Raw genomic sequence first — 21,903 nt, 5'->3', positions numbered from 1 at the left:
ATTGGTGAAATAAGGAGGAATATCAATAAGATCTCTACACTGGACTTCCGGAGGGCAGATTTTGGCCTATTTAAAAGACTTGTCCAGAGAATTCCTTGGGAAACAGCCTTTAAAAACAAAGGAGTCCAGGAGAGATGGGTGTGCTTCAAAGCAGAGATCTTGAGGGCACAAGAACAGACTGTCCCTGTGTGCCAAAAGATGAGTAGACGAGGCAAACGTCCAGTCTGGATGAGTAATGAGGTTTTGAAGGAACTTAGAAATAAGAAAAAGATGTATCATCTTTTTAAGGAGGGAGTGATTTCTGAGGAATTATTTAAGGGTGCTGCCAGGGCATGTAGAAAAAAAATTAGGGAGGCCAAAGCTCAGTTTGAACTCAACTTGGCAACTTCTGTTAAAAATAATAAAAAAAGTTTTTACAAATATATTAATGGTAAAAGGAAGGGTATAACCAACCTCGGTTCCTTATTGGATGGAGCAGGCAAACTAGTTACTAAAGATGCGGAAAAGGCGGAAGTGCTTAATGTTTTCTTCACCTCAGTCTTTAGTGGTAAGACAGCTTATCCTCATGACAACTGTCCTCAAGGGTTGGTAGGTGGTGCCAGGGATCAGAATGGTCCTCTTATTATCCAAGAGGAGGCAGTCAGAGAACTGCTGGGACACTTGGATATTTAAAAATCAATGGGACCAGATGGGATTCACCCTAGGGTGATGAGGGAGCTGGCAGATGAGGTTGCCAAGCCGCTCTCCATCATTTACCAGGAGTCGTGGCTCACTCGTGAGGTTCCAGATGATTGGAAACTGGCCAATGTGACACCTGTTTACAAAAAAGGTGGTAAGGAGGATCCTGGCAATTACAGGCCAGTTAGCCTGACCTCAGTACCAGGTAAGATGGAACAGTTCACACTGAGTGCTATCACACAACACTTACAGCATGGCCAGGGTATCAGAGCCAGTCATCAGGGGTTACGAAGGGTAGGCCATGTGTGACCAGCCTGGTCTCCTTCTGTGACCAGCTGACCCGCCTGGTGGACGCAGGAAAGGCTGTGCATGTGGTCTATTTAGACTTCAGCAAGGCCTTTGATACTGTCTCCCACAGCACACTCCTGGAGAAGCTGGCAGCCCACGGCTTGGACAGGAGCACTCTTGGCTGGGTTAGGAACTGGCTGGATGGCCGGGCCAGAGAGTGATGGTGAACGGTGCTGCATCCAGCTGGCGGCCAGTCACCAGTGCTGTCCCTCAGGGCTCTGTGCTGGGACCAGTCCTATTTCATATTTTTATAGACCACATGGATGAGGGCATCGAGTCCTTCATTAGTAAATTTGCAGCTGACACTAAGCTGGGAGCTTGTGTTGATCTCCTGGAAGGAAGGAGGGCTCTGCAGAGAGACTTGGATCAGTTGGATGGATGGGCAGAGTCCAGCAGCATGAAGTTTAATAAGTCTAAGTGCCGAGTTCTACGTTTTGGCCACAAAAATCCCCTACAATGTTACAAGCTGGCGACAGTGTGGCTGGACAGTGTTCAGGCAGAAAGGGACCTGGGGGTGCTGGTTGACAGCTGGTTGAATATGAGCCAGCAATGTGCCTTGGTGGCCAAGAAGGCCAATGGCATCCCGGCCTGCAGTAGGAATTGTGTGGCCAGCAGGAGCAGGGAGGTCATTCTTGCCCTGTACTCGGCGCTGGTGAGGCCGCACCTTGAGTACTGTGTCCAGTTCTGGGCCCCTCAGTTTAGGAAGGATGTTGAGATGCTTGAGCACGTCCAGAGGAGGGCAACAAGGCTGGTGAGGGGCTTGGAACACAAGCCCTATGAGGAATGTTTGAAGGAACTGGGGTTGTTTAGCCTGGAGAAACGGAGGCTTAGAGGTGACCTTATTGCTCTCTACAACTTCCTGAAGGGAGGTTGTAGACAGGTGGGGGTCAGTCTCTTTCACCGGGCAGTGACTGACAGAACAAGAGGACACAGTCTCAAGATACGTCAGGGAAGGTACAGGTTGGATATTAGGAAAAAAAGTTAACCAAAAGAATAATAAAGTACTGGAATGTTCTTCCCAGGGAGGTGGTGGAATCAGTATCTTTGGATGTGTTTTAAAAATGGTGGAATATGGCATTTGGTGCTCTAGTCTAATTGAGGTGTTGGGGCATAGGTTGGACTTGATGATCCTAGACATGTCTTCCAACCTCATTATTCTGTGGTTCTCTGAAAACCTTGAAAATTATCAGCGGGCTCTGGAAAACTTTTTAAAAAAATCAGAAATGGATGTAGCTCTGTGAATTTTCAGGCACAGCTCTTTGGATCTGGAGGAAATATTTGCTTTGCATCAGCTAAGACATAGACAGACACACAGCAAATGGAGCACTGAACATCACAGACTGGGCTAGTGTTTTTCCCAGAAGAACTGACAGAAGATCACAATGAAACACTACAGTGCCCCTGAACAATCCAATTGTCCAGGGAAACTCAGCAGCTGATGGTGTTGTGGTGCTACTGCCAATCCCTTCCATGAGCAAATCATTTCAGGACTGACTAACAGCCTCTGCCTTCTCACAGACACCAAGTGGTGCAGCAGTGCTCCAGGTGCTCCTGCCAACAGCCCCTGCAGGCCAATGCCCCAGTGCACGTGGGCTTTGGCTCCCTGTGGCACAGAAGCCCCCCGGGGCACAGGTCTCTGGGGCAGGAGAGGGGCAGCAGTGCTGCCAGGGCTCGGGGGGTGGCAGCTCTGCTTGGGCGGGCACTCTGCCACACCTGCTGATGGCAACGCTGCCCGGGCCCCAGGGCTCAGAGCAGCATTGGTGCCCTGGCCCACACGTTCCCTGTGCCTGTCACAGCCGCGGGTTTAGGATGGCCAGCAGCCGGGACGTGTCCCAAGGAGGCCGTGCCAGCTTCCGTGGAAGGCCCCGTGCCCTTGCCAGCGCGGCTGCCTCGGCAGCCCTGGGGGCTCCTTCTGCTGCCCTGAGCCTGCAGAGCAGGGCAGCGTTTGCTGATGGGCTGAGCCCTTCCTAAAGATCCTGTCGGGCTGCCTTAGACACTTGGGGCCAGGGATTCCTTCCAACCAGGGCCACTTTGGGTGGGCTGGGGGCGGCCCCAGGGCAGGTGGCAGTGTGTGCAAGGGCCCTTTGTGACACGCTGCAGCACGGTCACCGTGGCATGGAATGGAGGAGTGTGTCCTTTGTGACACGTGGTGACATAGGAGCTGGTGGTGACAAGAACACTCCACAGCGCTCAGAGCAGGCGACGGGACAGGACGGGACAGAGCGGTGCTGTGAGGAGCCCCCGCACAGCGCACTCATTCATACCTGACCCGGAGCTTTTCTGAGGTGTTGTTCCTGCAGCTGACCTCGAGGCCAGACTGTGGGACTTGCTGACCTGAGTAATTTACCAGGAATCTCCTGTCATTGTGGCAGGAACGCCCAAGACTAGAGTGCAGGACTTGCTGTCCTGCAGCTACCCTGAGACCTCTCTGTCTCAGAAATCTTCAAGGCACAACTGAAATTGCTGACTTGGCAATATCCTGAGGCATCTCTCTAGAAGGTGCGTTCAAGGCTGGAAGGTGGAATGGCAGGCAGATTTTTCAGCCTGTTCAAATGCTTCCGGGGGAAAAATAAGAAAGGCCCTGGAGCTGCTTCAGGAGAGCAACTTGAAGAGCCAGCGCAGATCCAGACACTGCAGGACGGTGAGTGGCAGAGCTGGGCCGTAGGACTGGAGCCTGCAGCCAGCCTGGCCCCATTCCGTCCCATCCCATCCCATCCCATCCCATCCCATCCCATCCCATCCCATCCCATCCCATCCCATCCCATCCCAAGGCATCCCATCCCCTGGGGACATGCCCATGGACAGGACGGAAGAGGGCCCAGGCAGACACCCCGCAGTGGCCGTGCCCCATCCCCCTGGGGCATCCCGGGGCTGTCCCTGCCTGGGGAGCGCAGGGCTGGGCTGTGTTCTCCGGCCTCTCCCACAGCCCCTCAGCTCTGGCTGTGCTCGCTCTTTGCCAGATGCAGCCGTGGAGCGCACACAAGAGCAGCAATCCAGCCGTGGCCACTTCCGCAGAACAGCGCAGGTACCTGCAGCCATGCCCACCTGGGCTGGGCCTACTGTCCCTGCTCAGCCAAGCACTACACTTGGAGCATTCCTGGCTTCCCTGTCCTTTATTCTTTGGCAGGTGTTCCGAAAATTCCCACGGGTTCGGCGTAGAGAAACCAACACCACAGCAGCTGAGGGCCCAGCTGAGCCTGACTCGGGGCTGACCCAGCTCCAAGCAGAGCCTGATGTCAGCCCACATTCAGCTGGGCTCTCACAAGACTTGGACACCTCAGGGACTGAAACCTGGCCACAGGCTCTTCCCACATCAGTGACTGAGGATGGAGTCATAAAAAACACTGACAATGAAGAGATTGAGGCCTTGAAAAATACTGGAGCCATGCCCACTTCTCCTGAGATTTGTGCTTCCACTGTGGATTTTTTCCAGGACAGTGCTGTTCCTTATCAGCAGCAGGTAAGCAGCCTGGGGCCAGGACTGGAGGCCTCCCAGGGCCGTGTGTCCCCTCAAGCCTCGGTCACTGGGCCCCCTCAGCCTTTGAGGCCAGTAGATTGTGACGGGAAGGGAGGCACTTCTTGGGGGGAACCTGGGGAAGTTGCTCCCATAGACAGCGCTCCAGGTCTTCCCCATGCCTCCTCCAGGTGCCAGCCATGGTGAAGAACATCCACCAGAATCTCATGTCCCACGTCACTGTGGATGCCAGGCTGCACAGTGACATTGTGAGGCTGGCTGAGGAACACCCTGCAGACGTGGCGCTGACCCTCCTGCACTGTGCCCCAACGTGTGACAGGTACGGGGCCCACGAGCCTTGAGAGCTCAGGGCTCACCAGCCTTTAGGGCCCGTGGCCCATCACAGCCTGTCCAATGGGCTCTGCCAGACAGGTAGAGAGCTCCAGGACCCTCGGGCCCCTCTCTTTGCCCAGCCTGCTGCCAATGCTCCCTCCCTGCCCCTCAGGGCACCGGGGCTCAGTCACCTGTGCCCCCACAGCTGCACAGGGCATGGTACTGTGACTGAGATTCCCCTGACACAGAGCTCTGATCCCACAGAGCTGCTGCAATGATGTGGAGAGCCATAGGCTCATCACAACCAACAATGGAGAAGGTGCTGGCAACACTGCTCTGTGTGATGGAGGATTGGCCTGTGCACAGCACATGCACCTCCGATGGGGACAACAAGGACGTTTTTGCCCTGGCTGTGAGTTTCTGGAACTGGCCTTTGCTTGCCACCTGGTTGCCTCTCCAGCAGCTCTCCATCCTCTCCCTGCCTCAGTCGCTGGGATGAAACTTGGGCTAGGGGCAGACTCAGGGGACACCAGGCCCACTGCTCCCCCTGCATCTGCCCTTGGGCCCTGCCCCATGGACACCAGGGCACTGAGCGCTGTCTTGGGCTGCTTCTTCTGCAGGCAACTCTGGTGATCTGGGTCATTGTGCCTAAATGCCATGAGGCCATGATCCTTCATTCCTCCCGCCTCTTTGTGGCTCTGCTCTTCCACGTTGTCATCACCACGCAGCAGATGCCACCAGAGGAAGTTGAAAACTTCTGGAGAGCGTGCCAGGAGGAACACCGCCTTCCCAGCAAGCCCAACAGGTCCCAGTCCTCCTGTCCTTCCCCTGCCCTTGTGGCCAGTGCCAGTGCTCCCAGTGTGACCTGGGCTTTGCTCTGCACACAGGTTTGCAGTGCAGGCCATGAAGGCTCTGCTCTGCCGACTGGAATGTGACCAGGAGGTGATGGCTATGGAGCGTAAATGTGGCTGGGACACGCTGCTGTGTGCTTACACCCAGCACTATGCCGTGGGTCTGCTGGCCAGGTGAGACCCCCTTCTCCTCCACACTGCCCCCAGCATTTGTGCCCTATGCCCGTGTGCCCCACACAGTCCCTGTGGTCATGGGCCAGAGGGCCTTGTCACCAAGGGACGGCCAAGGAGACTGGAAAAGGCTGGGAGAGGAGGGTGCCCAGAAGGGGTCACCTCCCACAGCGCTCACACCCCCTCCAGGGATGCTGGGCAAAGACCAGACCTCTGTGAGTCAGTCCTGGGCAAGGTTTGGTCCCCCCACCTCAGGCTCTTGGTGTCTTTTTTCCCCTTCCAGAGAGATGCGCCGTGTCTCCCTCTCCTTGTGTTCTGGGATTTCTCTCCGCCTGCTTGGGCTGCTCAGCAGGGAGGAGCCACACTGGGATCTGCCCAGCCTGGCGTTCCTTGTGGAGGTGAGCCTGAAGGCCAGCGCTGCCTGGCTGAGCTGCCTCCCAGCTCTCTGCCCTCTCGTAGCCGCAGCTGCCTGGGACGGTGCCCGTGCCCTGTGCTGCTGCCTGGGCCCAGCCCTGTGCGGTTCCGGGCTGCTGCTGGCCGGGTGCCCTGTCACTGCCCTGTGCCTTTCAGGTCCTCGAGTGCCTGCACTTGAGGGAATGTGCTGACAGCATCCTGGAGATCATGTCAAGGCACCTGAGGAACGAGTGCAGGGAGAGGCGTCGCCTGGCGCTCAGAGGCCTCGTGGTGCTCAGCAAGGATCCCTCGATGGTGAGAAGGGGCAGCGGCTGAAGCTGCACTGGGGAAAGCAGCCCCATGGGCTGGCAGGGCTTCAGCAGCTGAGGCAGCTGCTCCCAGCTCTCCTGCCTCACCTGCCCCACTGCTTTGGGGCAGGCCTTTGGCCTGTGGGCCCTGCAGCAGCAGGGTGGGGTTGCAGTGCCAGGCTGGTGCTGGCGCTGCAGCCGTCCATGGCTTCCCAGCACAGCCTTGTGTTCCACACAGGCCAGGAGAATGGGCACTCTGTCTCCAAGCCTTCTGGAGCTGCTGGGTGATGCAGACGGAGAGCTGGTCGGCATGACGCTCTCTGTGTTCACTAATTTGCTCAAGAGCAAAGACATGCTGGTATCCAGCACCACTGCCCCGAAGCTGGCTGAGGCTCTCCTGCTGCTCTTCGACCACGTAAGGCTTTGTATCCCCAGCCTCGGGCACTGGGTGCTGCCCTGAAACTTTGTGCACTGTGGATTTTTGTACTCTTCAGGTGGGCCTGGAGTAGATGGCGCTGAGTTTCTTTCTTTCATTCAGGACAACAGCCATGTGCAGCTGCTCTCCCTTGACCTCTTCTTCAAGGTGATGGATTTGGTAGCAGAGGAGGGAAAAAAGCCTCTTAAGTCAGTGGTGTGCCAGAGCCTTCCTGCACTCTTCTTCCACTGCCACAATGAGAATCAGCATGTGGCCGAGGTGAGGACTCGTGGGCTGCTGGTGTCCCCCTGGCAGGGGGCTGGGCTGCCGGCTGCCCTGCTCACATCCCGAGCTGCAGCCTCCTCCAGGCTGTGGCACAGGGATGTGAGTCCTGTGCCCTGGGCTGTGGGGCTATCTCTGGGTTTCTGCTGCTCTCCAGGCTTCTCGGGAAACGCTGCATTGTGCGGCCGGGTTCCTGAAGAGGAGGGATCTCAAAGAGCTGGTGGAGGCAGAGGAGCTGTTGGCATTTGCTGAGGTGTTGGTAAGAACAGCCTTAAGAACCGGCGGGGCTGCGGGGCGGCCCCGTGGCTCCCCGGGCAGCAGCCGGCCCTCTGCCCCCTGCGGAGCCCGGCGCCAGCGGCTGCTGGCCGCGCCTCAGGGCTGTGCGGGCAGGGGAGGCTGGGGCTGGGCGCAGGGAGCGCCCGCCACAGGGGCTGAGCCCGCGCCAAGCCTTCCCTGCTGCCGCTCTCTGCAGCTGGCAGAGGACACGAGCCGAGCGGCCGAGCAGCTGCGCCGGGCCCTGCGCTACCTGGAGAGCCCCCAGGAGCCCCTGCGAGAGGCGGCCATCAGGTTCATGGGTGAGCCCCGTGGCCAGGCTCCCTCCCCGGCCCGCCGCAGCTCGGCCCCAGCCCCGCCCGCTGCCCCGGCAGCGCCATCCGGGCCCGGCGCCGTGGAGCCCCGCCTGGCCCGGGCGCTGCTGCCGCCCTCTGGCAGCCGTGCCCTTGGGCGGCAGCGTGCGGCAAGGGCCCGGGCTGAGCCCTGCCGGGCCAGCAGGGCGTGTGGCCGCAGCGCTGGCAGCGCCGCTGGCAGGGAGCTGTGCCGCTGCCGCCGTGACAGGCTCTGTGTTCACAGGGGTGGCCGGGCGGCACCTGAGGGGGCAGCCAGGAGAGCTCCTGATGATCTGCAGCGCTGAGTGAGGACAGCGGGCTGACAGCAGGGACTGGCATGGAGACCTGCAAGCCCTGCCCCGGCTGTGGAGGGCTCTGCTCCCATGGGCTGAACGCACAGAGGTTTCAGGGCCATGTGGGGCATTCCTGGCCAGCAGCTTTGGGCTGATGCCCTTGGTCCCTGCTCCCTCCTGGCCATGGCAAGAGCCGGCTAGGATGGCCCTGGCAGGGGGCTCTCCTCGTCTCTGTGCAGATCCGGGATCTGACTGTGGCTCTGTTCCTCTCTCATGCAGCCCTTGAACTCCTGACGGAGGATATGAGCAGTGCCGTGTCAGAGCTGGCACTTCAAACACTGCATGTCCTCCGGGCAATTCAGCGTGGGCACTATTCCATCTTCCAGAGGCTGCAAGATCAGCTGCGCAGGGCATGGAAGAGTCGGCCTCGTCTGTCAGGGCTCGGCTGGCTGCATTGTCAGAGCTCTGAGGAGAACTGATGGGCAAGGCACACTTGGTGGGGGCAACCCTAGCCAGTGGGAATTTTCCCTTATCTTTTAAGATTTTTCTTTTTTTTTTTTTTTTCCTCTTTTGAATTTCTGTAAATATAGAATGTGTTATAATTCACAGACTCCCAGGAGCTTTTCTTTGCTGCCCAGGATCTGCATGGCAAGAGAGAGGAAACGGTGAAAAAGATGCTTGTGCTCAGCAGCAGAGCAAGCTGAGGGGTCCCTGAAGGGGGAAAGTGGTGCTTGCACTCAGCCAGCTGCCCAGGCGTGCAGTGCTGCAGGGACAATGGCCAGAAGCCCCTTGGCCTGTGGTGGTTCTGCTGAAGCCTTTGTGCTGCCGCCAGAGCGGGTGGGCAGGGCCGGAGCTGCGGGGATCCCTGCTGGAGCGGTGCCTGGAGATGGCCACAAGGCCTGTGGCAGGCAGGAAGCGCCATCCGTGTCTTCCTGGCCGTGTGCTGCTGGCTGCATTGCTGAGGGCTCCCAGGTGCCTCTGGCTGGGGCTCCTCTGGATCTCCTGTGGGGCTGCGGCGCTGCTGCCGGGCAGCTTGGCCGGGCTGGGGGAGAGCCTGAGGGGCTGGGGCACTGGGAAGCCCTGAGCAATTGGGTGTCAGAGGCCATGAGCAGCCCCCTGGCAGCCGCCTTGTTCCTGACGGAGTTGACTTACAAGACAGGTCCTGGGCACTCTGTAACTCACTGCATCAGTGCTGTTGGAACCCGAAATGTAGGGAATTCTCAGACCTTTGGTCTTGTAAGCAAAGCTTAGAATTTAACAGAGGATTTGATCTGAGACCTTGGAAAAGGCTTCCAAATTTAGGTGCTGGAAGCAAGAATGTAGATTTAGAGTTCATAGCAGTGACACATGAAGCTCAGTGGAGGAAAGTTTAAAGTTATAGACTTTAAGATGTAGAAAAAATAAAAGTATTTACAAAGGTAAACAAGAAGTGGAGAATGCAGTGCTGTAGGTTTGTGTGCCATAACATGATTGGCTATAGAAGCTTACAATGTAGCATGAATCCGTAAGACGAAATGTTGAAGGATTGGGTCCAAAACATACATATCCTTGTTGGCAGTGTTTTATTGATCAAGTAAAGCTTAAAAGGTCTTGTAACAAGAAGTCTTGTGACCTTGTGGGCCATACAGTGGAGATGTGATCCAAACTCACCCTTCCTGTCTGTGTCAAAGATAAGAAAAAGAAATGGCATCATCTAAAAAACTCAGAGGTCCAGTCTCTAACTCATTCCAAACTCCTTCAAATCCCCCTAAGTGTGATGTAGCTACAAATAGATGACAAGGACTCTTAATTCTGGCTGTTTGACTCCAAACCAGCTGCTTTAGAAACTGTCACATAACCCTGTGTAATTATGTGGCAGAAATGCATCGTTTTAAGAAATTTTTGCAACAGACATGAATGGAGGTTTGTTTGAAGGGCAGTTTAGGGGAAACCCTCACAGCAGAGGTCTGGCCTTTGGCCGAGCTGTGTCCCCTGCTGGTTGTGAAGTGTGCCATCAGCTCCAGGTGTTTCTGGGCTAAAAATATAATCAAGTCACTTGGACTTGCTCTTTTTGGCCTATAAAAGCTTGACCCACTTTCAGAGCAAATTTGGAGACCTCATTTATGGGTGGATGGACCACCTAGGATTTTCCCAATTGCTGGGAATGGTTCTCCAGGTCCTTGGTGCAAAACAGGGCACCCCAGCAACTGAGGATCTACAAGATGATAAACAATTCAGGCAATTGATGATGCATCTTTCTAAATCACTCTCCTTTCTCTCTTACAGTACTGATTGAGGTGCACTGCCTTGCTTGTTTTTGCTTCTCACTAAAACCAAGTGCACATTTTTATTGAATGTATCATCTTTCACTGTGGTTCCTTAATATTCACAGTAAAATAAGAACATGATTTCCCATGAGGTGTCCTTTAAATCGCCTCTGTCAATTGGCAGAACAACAGAAGGCTCCTGAGGGGCTGGAGCACTGGGAAGCTCTGAGGAATTGGGTGTCAGAGGCCACAAGCAGCCCCCAGGCAGCCACCTTGTTCCTGGCACCTGGCTGCTCTGGCGCTTCCCCACAGCATCTGCCAGGCCTGCGGCAGAAGCCCTCGAGGCCGGGCCTCAGCAGGAGGCTGGGGACAGCCCTGAGGTGCCCAGGCTGGGCTGGCTGGGGACAGGGAGGGCAAAGCTCCCCTGCTGGGGCAAGGGACAAGGTGGTGGGAAGGCAGATAACCTGAGATTTTACCCCCCCAAGTGTTCTTTCTTTCTTTCCCCTAACATTTATCTCAGGTTTGGTCCCATAATTATCTCTATCTGCCCTTTAGAAATTACTCAGAACACAGCAGGCTTTTGGGCTGTGTGGATCCCTAGCACACCAGAGCCATAGAAATAAGAGGCTTTTGTCAGCACTGGTGCACGGTGTACTCTAATCCCATCAGGCCATGTGGGGGCAGAACCCGTTTCCACTGCTGGGGTGACGGGGGGGATCACAGCAGGTGATCCTGTTGGAAGATGAGGTGAGCCTGACTGGGAAGGAGTGGCAGAAACATCCTATTGTGACCGGCCCAGAGGCCCCGTGTATTCTGGGCATAGACTTCCTCCGTAAGGGCTATCACAAAGACCCAAAGGGGCGCAGGTGGGCTTTTGGAATAGCTGCTGTAGAGGCTGAGAACATTAAGCAGTTGAACACCTTGCCTGGATATCAGAAAACCCATCTGCAGAAGGACTCCTGAAGGTGGAAGAGCAACAAGTACCAATTGCCACCTCGATGGTGCACTGCCGGGAGTATTGAACCAATCGAGATGCTGTGATCCCCACGCACAAAATGATCCGTGAACCGGAGAGCCAAGGGGTGGTCAGCAAAACCAACTCACCCTTCAACAGTCCCATCTGGCCTGTACAAAAGTCTGACAGAGAATGGAGATTGACTGTGGACTATCGTGCCTTGAATGAAGTGAATCCACCACTGAGCTCTGCTGTGGCACACGTGCTGGAACTCCAGTACGAGCTGGCAGCTTTCTCAGAAATGGCCCCTCCTGCTGGAGGGGTGAGGTGCCCTGAGCCCCGGTGGGCACCCCACAGATCAGGGAACCCCCCGACCAAGCAAGTACTGGTCAGAGAAAAATGCTGTTCCCAGAAAAGCACTGAGTGCCAGAGTTGTCAGTCTGGAGGCACGGACAAACAGCTGCGGAGTGGCACCTCCGCTTGAATGCGGTGGGGGTCAGAGAGCAGCCGCTGAAGGGGCAGATCATGGAGTGCAGGTTGCAGCGTCCACCGGTTGCAGGGGTTTTTCCCCTGCAGCGTGGTGTTCGGAGAGAGCGGCAGCCGCCACCAGTGCGGCGGACACAGGCGCGAGGAATCGCCGCTGCAGATTTTCCCGGTTCAGGGAGGGCGGCGCTGGCAGAGCCTTCGCCACTGCTGGAGCGTTGCTGGCAACCCGAGGGCAACAGCGGGGAGCGGTGCCGGGAGTGGCGGAGGCAGCGGAATCGGCAGGGCCTGCGGCGGGTGTTCCTGCCGGCACTGCAGGCTCCCATGTCGTGAAATCAATTGCTGGCCGCGATGCAGGGGGACTGGATGTGCTCCCCAGCACGGGGCTGCCGGCTGCCGTTGCGGAGCCGTCCGCTCTCTTGTCGGGGGCGGGGGCGGCTTTGCACTCTCCTGGGGCACAGAGGCGGGGGAATCCAGCGGCGGGGCAGATCCACACGCCACACTGAGGGAAAAAGGAGGGGACGGAGATGGCAAAAGTCCCTCCAGCTCTGGTGAAAGTGATGAAGAAGGGATGACGGCTGCTCCACTCAAAATAATTGTTGACCCATAAAGCGCAGCTGCTGAAGGCTTTGGTCCTTCCTGTGCATGCTCCAGGGAGACAGAAAAAAACTGTTTCTGAGCCATGTGCAAAGCTGCTCCCCCCGCCCCATGCAGGTGGGGAAAACCAGTGGAGACTGTCCCTGGACAATTTGGTCCAGCTGTGGCGAGGGGCCTGATGGCCACCAGCCTGGGGTAAGGCGCTTCTCCAACGAGGTTCTCTTCCTCACAATGGAGGAAAGTGATGCACTGAGTGGGAACTCCCGAGAAATTTCCTCAGCCCGCATGTGTTCCTCCAAAAGTCAAGATCCAGGGGTTGCCAAGCCCTGGAATCCAGCGAGAACTGCAAATCCATGAAAACCCATGAGCTTTTGCCCATCTGAAAAACTCATAGACATCTTCCTCCAACACAGGAATTCTGTAGTGCAGAGGCAGAAACCTCCACACTCCAATAGTGTCCTCCTCTAATGGAGAAAATTGAACTTCCATTTTTGAAGGCACCTCTTCCCAACCGTCACTCCATTTCTCGTGGAGGGCAATGCTATTGTCGGGAGGAGAAGGGTTAACAGTACCTTCTCCAGGAAGCCAAAGTGACTGGCCACAACGGGCTGTGCAGGGTCCCGCAGGGTCCAAGAGAAGGTCTAAGTGGCATCTCCCATCTCATGACTCACCAAAGGAACACCGGACACTCTCCGTCAGTGTTCAGCAAACCTTTTCGTGTTCAGCCTCACCTGCAAACCCAATTGGATCCATCCAGCTCCTGGTTCTTCAGCCAACGTCAGAAGTCACCACTTATCGAATGCAGGGAGTCCCCAGCGCGGCAAATGATTGGTATTTGACTCCATTGTTTCAGAAGACTGAACAATTGCTTTATTAAAACTAAACTACATTACATTATACTAGACTATATTAAAGAGATACTAAAAGAGACTAAAGAAAAACCCGTGACTGTCTCCAGACAGTCAGGACACAGCTTTTTCCCAACTGCCAAGGAAAAAAAAACCTCATCAGGATCCAACTGAAAAATCACTTCAGGTAAAAAAAATCTTCCTAAACTATTCCATATGTCCAAAAACAACTGAAGCAGCAAGTAGAGACAAAAATTCTTTTCTCTTTTTCTGTGCTTCTCCAAAAAAAATCCTGTGAGAGAAAATTATGTCCCTCTCTGTTCAGAGATCGTGAATGCCACATTGAACAAAAACAAAAAAAAAAAGAAAAAGAAAAAAAAAATCTTGAAGAAAAAGAAAATCCTTCTCAAATGGCCCCAGCAGACAGAGCCTTCCAAATCAGCCCTCCACAGAGCTCCAGCAGCACAGCAAGGCTCTGTGGCAGAGACGAGGCCATTTCTTCCATGCAAGGAAGAATTGATCTGGTACTTTACGCCATGTGGAGGAGGGAGCTCTCTGTATGGCCTGGAGAACGAACCCAGTTTCTATTGCAAGGTTTCTGATGGCAGGATTGCTGTCAAATGCCATTTCTTCAAGGGCTGCAAGAGAGAGCAACAGAACCAAGGTCAGATCCTGCATCTGTGGGGAGCGGAAGAGAGCCCCCTGCAAAGGTCATCCCGGGCGGCAATTTCCATGTCCAGGAGGGATCAGGCCAAAGCTGCTGGCCATGAAACCCCATGTGCCCTTGAAATCTCAGTGTGCTCTTCCCACACCACCCCTCATCTGCACAGGCACCAGAGACCTCTGCAGATGGGGCAGACCCTGCAGATCCCCCATGGCCAACTCAAGTTGTCAGCCCACTGCCCTCACTCACCATCACAGATGACCTGGAGCTCTTCCATCTTCCCCCTGAGGTGCCGCCCGGCCATCCCTGTGAACACAGAGCCTGTCACGGCGGCAGCGGCACAGCTCCCTGCCAGTGGCGCTGCCAGCGCTGCGGCCACACGCCCTGCTGGCCCGGCAGGGCTCAGCCCGGGCCCTTGCCGCACGCTGCCGCCCAAGGGCACGGCTGCCAGAGGGCGGCAGCAGCGCCCGGGCCAGGCGGGGCTCCACGGCGCCGGGCCCGGATGGCGCTGCCGGGGCAGCGGGCGGGGCTGGGGCCGAGCTGCGGCGGGCAGGGGAGGAAGCCCGGCCTCGGGGCTCACCCATGAACCTGATGGCTGCCTCTCGCAGGGGCTCCTGGGGGCTCTCCAGGTAGCGCAGGGCCCGGCGCAGCTGCTCGGCCGCTCGGCTCATGTCCTCTGCCAGCTGCAGAGAGCGGCAGCAGGGAAGGCTTGGCGCGGGCTCAGCCCCTGTGGCGGGCGCTCCCTGCCCACACAGCCCTGAGGCGCGGCCAGCAGCCGCTGGCGCCGGGCTCCGCAGGGGGCAGAGGGCCGGCTGCTGCCCGGGGAGCCGCGGGGCCGCCCCGCAGCCCCGCCGCGCCGGGGCTCCATGGGCACCCGGCTCGGGCCCACAGCAGCCTGGAGAAGAGCCCGCGCCGCCTCTGGGTGCAGCAGCGGGCAGGGGCACAGCTGCCTTCTCCAGGCTGAGGCTGGGGATTATCGGTCGTCCTTACCAGGGCCTCGCCAAACCTCCATGTCTGATCCACCTGTAGCATTTGTTCGATATCCCTCCTCTTCAGGAATCTGGCTGAAGAATGCAGTGTTTCCCGGGGAGCCTGGAGAGCAGCAGAGATGTGGAGATGGCCCCACAGCCCAGGGCACCGGAGCATCCCAGTGCCTCAGCCTGGGGGAGGCTGCAGCCTGCAAGGCGCCAGGACAGGAGGCAGCCCAGCCCCCTCCCAGGGAGACAGCAGCCGGCCACAAGTCCTCACCTCAGCAACAATCTGATTCTCATCATGGCAGTGGAAGGAGAGTGGCAGCAGGCTCTGGAGCACGTGTGACTTCAGGGCCTTTTTTCCATCTTCCATTAATAACTCCAGCATCTCTTGAAAGATAGTCATGGAGCTCAGCTGCACCTGGCTATCATCCTGTAGGAAAGCAAAAAAAAAGAGCTCAGCATCAGCTGCTTCAGGCCCAGCAGGGCACAGGCCTGCATCTCCACAGGGCACCAAGTGCCCGGGCAGCAGCCAGTGCCCGTGGCTGTGGGCACAGAGCCTTACGCGGTCAAAGAGTGGCAGGAGCGCCTCAGCCAGCTGCAGGGCGATGGAGGTGGGTATTGGGGCACCATTATCCAGAAATAAATATCTGAGTAGAAGAATGGTCATCCTGATCACGTCGCTGTCTTTTTCCTCCAGGAGCTCCACAAGACTTTCAGTCAGGCTCCACATTTTTTCAGCCTGTGTGGAACACAAGTTTGTGAAAGACCACCCGGCTGCACCAGGGCCTAGAGGCCAAAGCCCGTCCTGAAGCACTCGGGCAGCTGAAGCGGGAGGCAGGAGAGCTGGGAACAGCTGCCCCAGGGCCCAAAGCTCAGCCAAGCCCAAGTGACAGCGTTTTCCAGCCCCACGCTGCCGGCAGGGCTTCAGCCACTGCCCCCTTCTCACCATCAAGGGATTCTTGCTTGCCACTGTGACTCCTCGGAGTGCCAAGTGACGCCTCTCCCTGTATTTGCTCTGCAGGTTCTTCGACATGATCTCCAGAACACTGTCTCTGCATTCCCTCAAGTCCAGGCACTCGAGGACCTGAAAGGCAGAAGGCAGTGACAGGGCACCCGGCCAGCAGGAGCCCGGAACCGCACAGGGCTGGGCCCAGGCAGCAGCACAGGTCCCACGTGGGACCTACGAGAGGGCAGAGAGCTGGGAGATATCTCAGCGTGGTAGTGCACCTGGAGAAGGCACGGCAAGACTTGGAGAGATGCCAGAGGGAGCAATGTCCCCAGTGCACCCAGAGAAGTGCTTCCATTCCCACCGCAATGCCATGGCCTCAAAGGCTCACAGGGACCAGCTGACGTGGCTTGGGTCGCCATGTGACTCATGGGGGAATGGAAGCCTGGCCACAGGCTGCTTACTTGATCTAGCCTGGAAACACCATTCTCCACAAGCAAATGCAGCAGGGTGGCACTGGTCTCCTGTCTGAGGACCTCTGAGTGTGCTCGGAGCCCAGTGCCCATGGCCCTGGCCTCTTCCTGCCGAACACTCTTAATGAATTCGCAAACGAGCTGTAGGAGAAGGGCAAGAACCAGGGATGTTCCATGGAGTGCTCCACACACGGTGCTCAGCTGAGCAGGGACAGCAGGCCCAGCCCAGGTGGGCATGGCTGCAGGTACCTGCGCTGTTCTGCGGAAGTGGCCACGGCTGGATTGCTGCTCTTGTGTGCGCTCCACGGCTGCATCTGGCAAAGAGCGAGCACAGCCAGAGCTGAGGGGCTGCAGGAGAGGCCGGAGAACACAGCCCAGCCCTGCGCTCCCCAGGCAGGGACAGCCCCGGGATGCCCCAGGGGGATGGAGCACGGCCACTGCGGGGTGTCTGCCTGGCCCCTCTTCCATCCTGTCCATGGGCATGTCCCAAGGGGATGGGATGGGATGGGACTGGATGGGATGGGATGGGATAGGACAGGACGGGATGGGGCCAAGCTGGCTGCAGTCTCCAGTCCTACAGTCCAGCTCTGCCACTCACCCTCCTGTGGTGGATGGAACGGCACCACCTCTTCTGTCTCCTGTCCTGGGTCAGCTCCAGGGCCTTCTTCCTCCTCCTCCACCCAGGGCATCCTAGGGTCTCTTGGGGGTCTCTGCTCCATGTCAGTGACTGGAGCTAGTTGCAGGACAGATGCCTTGGAAAAGCTCCGGGGCACCAAGTCCCACGCTCTGCCCTCGAGGGCACTGCAGAACAGAAGCCTCGGAAGGCCACAGGTCACCAGGTCCTGTGCTCTGGCCTCGAGGTCAGCTACAGGAACAACACCTCAGAACAGCTCCAGGTCAGACAGGAACGAGTGCACTGTGCGGGGGCTCCTCACAGCACCGCTCTGTCCCATCCTGTCCCGTCGCCTGCTCCAAGCGCTGTGGAGTGTTCTTGTCACCCCCAGCTCCTATGTCACCATGTGTCACAAAGGACACACTCCTCCATTCCATGCCACGGTGACCGTGCTGCAGCGTGTCACAAGGGAACCTTGCACACACTGCCACCTGCCCTGGGGCCGCCCCCAGCCCACCCAAAGTGGCCCTGGTTGGAAGGAATCCCTGGCCCCAAGTGTCTAAGGCAGCCCGACAGGATTTTTAGGAAGGGCTCAGCCCATCAGCAAACGCTGCCCTGCTCTGCGGGCTCAGGGCAGCAGAAGGAGCCCCCAGGGCTACCGAGGCAGCCACGCTGGCAAGGGCACGGGGCCTTCCACGGAAGCTGGCACGGCCTCCTTGGGACACGTCCCGGCTGCTGGCCATCCTAAACCCGCGGCTGTGACAGGCACAGGGAACGTGTGGGCCAGGGCACCAATGCTGCTCTGAGCCCTGGGGCCCGGGCAGCGCTGCCATCAGCAGGTGTGGCAGAGTCCCCACCCAAGCACACCTGCCACCCCCCGAACCCTGGCAGCGCTGCTGCCCCTGTCCTGCCCCAGAGGCCTGTGCCCTGGGGGGCTTCTGTGCCACAGGGAGCCAAAGCCCACGTGCACTGGGGGCTGTGCTCCTCCCTGCAGGGGCTGTTGGCAGCAGCACCTGACCACTGCTGCACCACTTGCTGTCAGAAGCTCTTACTACATGCTGAAATTATTTTCTTATTGAAGTAATTTTCTTCAGCACAAAAGCATCTTTACCATGACAACACGGAAAAATCTGGCATTAAAGACTCCTCAGTTCAGGAAAGCTTTACTTTCCATTTCTCAACTCAAGTAATTCCAAAAAGTTGCAAACTCCCCCAATCAATTGCAATCGACTGAGAACATGACAGTTGGAAATTGGCTTCCCATCTCAAAACAGCATTTCATCTGCCTTAATGTCATGCATTGGGAGTCACTTTACAAACATAACAGTACACAGAGGCAAACAGAAGGCCATTCTTTGCTTTCAAACGATTTTCAATGAATGGATGATAATATCCTCATTCACTTAAGGAATAGAAGCTCTAAAAGAATGAAAGTCCACTCAGTGTTACAAAAGTAGCCCAATGAAACGAATAGATGGCAAAAGGGCCAATTGTCCCCCTGGTAGAGATATCTAACTGGCCAATAAAGTACAGCTCTCCCCTCTTCTTCCCTGCAGGAGAATCAGGACCATGAACAGAAATAGTCACAGCTGTCCTTTCTGCCCTCCATAACCAGTGTTGCACCAAACCACAGATGCTGCCTTCAAACTGACTCCAATTCCATCCAAGACCTCTCCCCTTCCAGACAACTCCTTCCCCAACACGCCCCCAACACCAACCCCTCCAAACACCCACACAGGAGCCCTCAACACCCTGCCAGGACCCCCAGCTGTCCCTGTCACTCCGCAGAGCTTTCCCAGCCTCCAGCAGACCCCCTGGTTCCCTGCACGTGCCGTGGGATGGCCCTCAGGAGGATCTGCTCCAAGGCCTTTCCCGGGAGCAAGCTCAGGCTTCCAGGCCCATGGTTTCTGGATCATCCTTCCCACCGAGCCTTCCTGTGCACGGCTGTTCCCTTGGCACATTTGTGCTCGGCTGGGACTTCTCCACTCACCCAGGGCTGCTGCTAAAGGATCAAGAGCAGCCTGGCAAGCTCTTCCTCCAGCTGCCTCTTTCCTCTTGGGGGAGGAAGAACATTCCACAGGCAAGAAACTGGTGCCTCCACAGACCCTGGATCCATGCTGGGACAGACAAGGATGTGAAGTATGTCATATGGAAAAACTCTTTATCACTAACCGCTCGCATTTGTTCTCTCTGTTCCTTTGTTACCCGTGGTATAAAGCAATACTCACTCGTTTGTCATACGCAGAGGCCCCCACCTACACAGCTCACTCACACCATGTGGGTTCAAGTCTGATGGGTGCCTTGCACAGGTGACACAGGGAGTCCCACCTACACGGTCCCGGGTCAGGGGCGAGCGTCCCCTTGGTGGGTTAGAGTCCCAGAGTTCAGGAGTGGTATGCTAACTGGCATTGATTAAATGTGGCTGGAATTTGGATTGGGAGCTGGTTTAGAGAGTTTATTAAGTCTGGTATAATATCATGTGTGTGTCCATGTGTTAAATCTGTCAATGCAACATCGTTTATTCTTTGCTTATGTGAAGATAAGGAAGGGAATGTGCTCAACACTGTTACCTTTTTCCTTTGGGCATGGAATGCTATTAATTGGAGTAGAAGTAGTCAGAAAATTGAGTGTGCGTTCCAAGGTTCATCTCTAAGAATGCAAGAAGTGGAGACACAGTCTCAGAGGGAAACAGCGTTGTATGGTTGTCCTGGGTTGACTATATGATGCTTTTATCCCCAGTCGTCTTGTTCTGTTTATACTGAATAATAAGTTTTACTCCTGTAAGACTCTCTTCCAGACAGTGAAGAAGGGAGGGAAGAAGCGCGCAGTTTGTTTTCAGACTGCTCTCACTCCTACACATTCCTGCTCCTGGACTGTGTTGTCTGCGGATGGACAGACAGCCGGACAGAGCTCCTTTTTTCCCTTTTTTTTTTTTTCTTTTAGTTAGTTTTAGCTAGCTGAGGCAAAGAAGTTCCCTGGACTGTGATTTTTCCTTTTTCTTGGACCTGTTCAAGCCTGCTCTGCACTGAACACCCAGAAGAGCACCGGCAGGTCCACCTGTGGCCCCCTGGCCGGGCCTGGGCCGCGGCGTTTCCAGCACCGCAGGGACTGATCAGAGACTGAGTGAGCCGAGCTGCAACCCGGGGAGGGGACTGTTCTGAGTTTGCTTTTTTTTTTTTTTGGAGTAGTGAGAAGTTTTATTGTTTAATATTGTTTGGGTTCTATTGTTTAATAAACAGGTTTCTTTCCACTTTTTCTCCAAGGAGATATTTTCTCCCGAACCGGTTGGAGGGGGGAGGGGCAATTGGAGCTGCTTTTGTAGAGAAGCCCCTTTGGGGGTTATGTCCCAAACAAGCCCCGAACCAGGACAATGGTCTTGCAGATTGGAAATTGAAATTGATTGTCTAGAGAACTTAAAATACTCTGAGGAGGTTCTGGAGGACATAGGTCCCTGGCAGCCTAGCTGGGAATTTTTTCCAGCAATAGGATGATATCTTTTGGATGCTCGGAGCACCTTAAGCGCTCAGACAATTTTCTAGTTTGTGGGAAAGCCCCTAAGTACCCTTTTGTGTTGTATGAAAGAGTGTGAATATGTGGAACTGCATTTGCATTGTCACCCAGAGGGGCTTGGCAGGTGAGGGACAAGGAAGAAGTAGATGGTGAGAAAGGCCAGAGTGACTCTGACACGAATGAGACTTACAGTCTGACAGGAACCAAGTGCAGTAGCTCTACCTGCATTTCCATTTTCTGATGACGGGAGTGGCAGGGAAAGCAAAGTGACTGATGCCCTATGCTCCTTGTAACCCTCTGATCCCTTGTTTGTTGTGTAGGGGGCGTAGAGATTGTAGTCCTTGTAGCGGCCCAAACAATTGGCCCATAGAAGAGAGCAATAGCCTACTCTCAAAACAACTGGATGAAGTGAGTAGGGGACAGCCTGACTGTGAGCAGTTGCTGCTCTTGTTTCAAACATCCAAGAAGCCTGAGAATTCACTCTAGGTCAACAAATAATTGTATTTATCTCACATTCAGTAGCAGCAATTCTTGAGCAAAAGGGTGGGCGTTGGCTTTCACCCTCCAGATTGCTTAAACATCAGGCAATTTTGGTGGAACAATGTGGTATTACCAAACTAATCTCTTCTCTAGTTAATCCAGCAGCATTCCTGGTCACTCACCAGACAGACAAGGAACCTTTGTAGCATGGCTGTATCAAAACCATGAAGTCACTTTATTCCAGCTGCCCAGATCTTAAAGAAACCACAAATCCAGGAGCAGAATCTCAGTACACAGATGGGAGTGGCTTTGTAAGAGCAGATCAGTGAAAATCAGGATATACAATTAGCACAGAGCAAGTCAGCTCAGAAGGCAGAGATAATCACTTGAACCCGTACCTTCTGACCAGCCGAATGAAAAAGGATCAATATATGAACAGATTCCAAGTATGCCTTCAGAGTAATACATGCCATGAAGCAGTTTGGAAAGAAAAGGACTATTGACAGCTCAAGGAAAGCAAATTAAGCATTCGGAAGAAATCCTAAAATTGCTGGAGGCAGTACTAGTAACTCAAGTGGTTGCAGTTATGCACTGCAAAGGATATCAGAAAGGAGAAACAGACCCCAAAAGGGGTAACAGGTTGCAAAAAGAGCAGCAGAACAAAGCCATGCTGAGTTTTGGGCACTAATTCCCAAAGGTAAGGAAGAATATGACAATGATGTATGTCGTAGAATCAGGAAGATCTAGAATTAGCAAGGAATTTAGGAGCAGAACGGAAACATATTCTTTTTGCAACTCCTCAGGGATAGACAGTTATACCTGAAAGAGCATTGTGAAAATTAATTAAGGATGAACATAATTGTATACACTGGGAAGGGGATGCCTTACATAATTATTTGAGAAGGACAAGAGTAAGATGCAACCTGTACTCTAGTGGAAAGCAGGTAAGCCAAGGGTGTGAAATAATGTCTCAGAACCAATCC

General features: G+C 55.4%; 2 protein-coding genes and 1 long non-coding RNA gene across 3 annotated transcripts; 1 reads left to right on the top strand and 2 right to left on the bottom strand.

Annotated features, from left to right (window-relative positions):
* Window positions 1-362: 362 nt before the first annotated feature.
* On the bottom strand, window positions 363-1,266 carry LOC135281570 (uncharacterized). Its single transcript, XR_010348172.1, has 2 exons — window positions 929-1,266; window positions 363-814 (listed from the first exon to the last, which is right to left on the bottom strand). It is a non-coding gene; the product is annotated as an uncharacterized LOC135281570 (long non-coding RNA).
* A 1,958-nt stretch (window positions 1,267-3,224) lies between these two features.
* LOC135281648 (maestro heat-like repeat family member 5) lies at window positions 3,225-12,148 on the top strand. The gene is made up of 13 exons (XM_064390696.1): window positions 3,225-3,667; window positions 3,987-4,051; window positions 4,154-4,486; window positions 4,672-4,820; window positions 5,078-5,225; window positions 5,434-5,618; window positions 5,701-5,838; window positions 6,119-6,233; window positions 6,406-6,543; window positions 6,775-6,951; window positions 7,075-7,230; window positions 7,391-7,492; window positions 11,909-12,148. The coding sequence occupies exons 1-13, from the start codon at window positions 3,550-3,552 to the stop codon at window positions 12,146-12,148; spliced, it is 2,064 nt and encodes a 687-aa protein (XP_064246766.1). The 5' UTR covers window positions 3,225-3,549.
* A 2-nt stretch (window positions 12,149-12,150) lies between these two features.
* LOC135281647 (uncharacterized) lies at window positions 12,151-16,000 on the bottom strand. Its single transcript, XM_064390695.1, has 7 exons — window positions 15,845-16,000; window positions 15,461-15,637; window positions 15,173-15,328; window positions 14,869-15,016; window positions 14,174-14,230; window positions 13,794-13,898; window positions 12,151-12,317 (listed from the first exon to the last, which is right to left on the bottom strand). Exons 1-7 carry the CDS (start codon window positions 15,929-15,931, stop codon window positions 12,151-12,153), a joined length of 897 nt encoding a protein of 298 aa, XP_064246765.1. The 5' UTR covers window positions 15,932-16,000.
* Window positions 16,001-21,903: the final 5,903 nt, after the last annotated feature.

The sequence above is a fragment of the Passer domesticus genome, chromosome 15, assembly GCF_036417665.1.
Source record: "Passer domesticus isolate bPasDom1 chromosome 15, bPasDom1.hap1, whole genome shotgun sequence".
Taxonomy (NCBI): domain Eukaryota; kingdom Metazoa; phylum Chordata; class Aves; order Passeriformes; family Passeridae; genus Passer; species Passer domesticus.
The sequence above is the reverse complement of the archived record's forward strand: the minus strand, read 5'-3'. Positions and strand labels throughout refer to the sequence as shown.

Coding starts and splice junctions, on each gene's coding strand:
- LOC135281648 (XM_064390696.1), top strand. CDS start 3,550: ATGGCAGGCAGATTTTTCAGCCTGTTCAAATGCTTCCGGGGGAAAAAT. Junction 4,821..5,077: donor TGTGCCCCAACGTGTGACAG/GTACGGGGCCCA, acceptor CTGATCCCACAG/AGCTGCTGCAATGATGTGGA. Junction 5,226..5,433: donor AGGACGTTTTTGCCCTGGCT/GTGAGTTTCTGG, acceptor CTTCTTCTGCAG/GCAACTCTGGTGATCTGGGT.
- LOC135281647 (XM_064390695.1), bottom strand. CDS start 15,931: ATGTCGAAGAACCTGCAGAGCAAATACAGGGAGAGGCGTCACTTGGCA. Junction 15,329..15,460: donor TCCTGCCACTCTTTGACCGC/GTAAGGCTCTGT, acceptor GCTTTCCTACAG/GATGATAGCCAGGTGCAGCT. Junction 14,231..14,868: donor TCAGCCTGGAGAAGGCAGCT/GTGCCCCTGCCC, acceptor CTGTGTTCACAG/GGATGGCCGGGCGGCACCTC.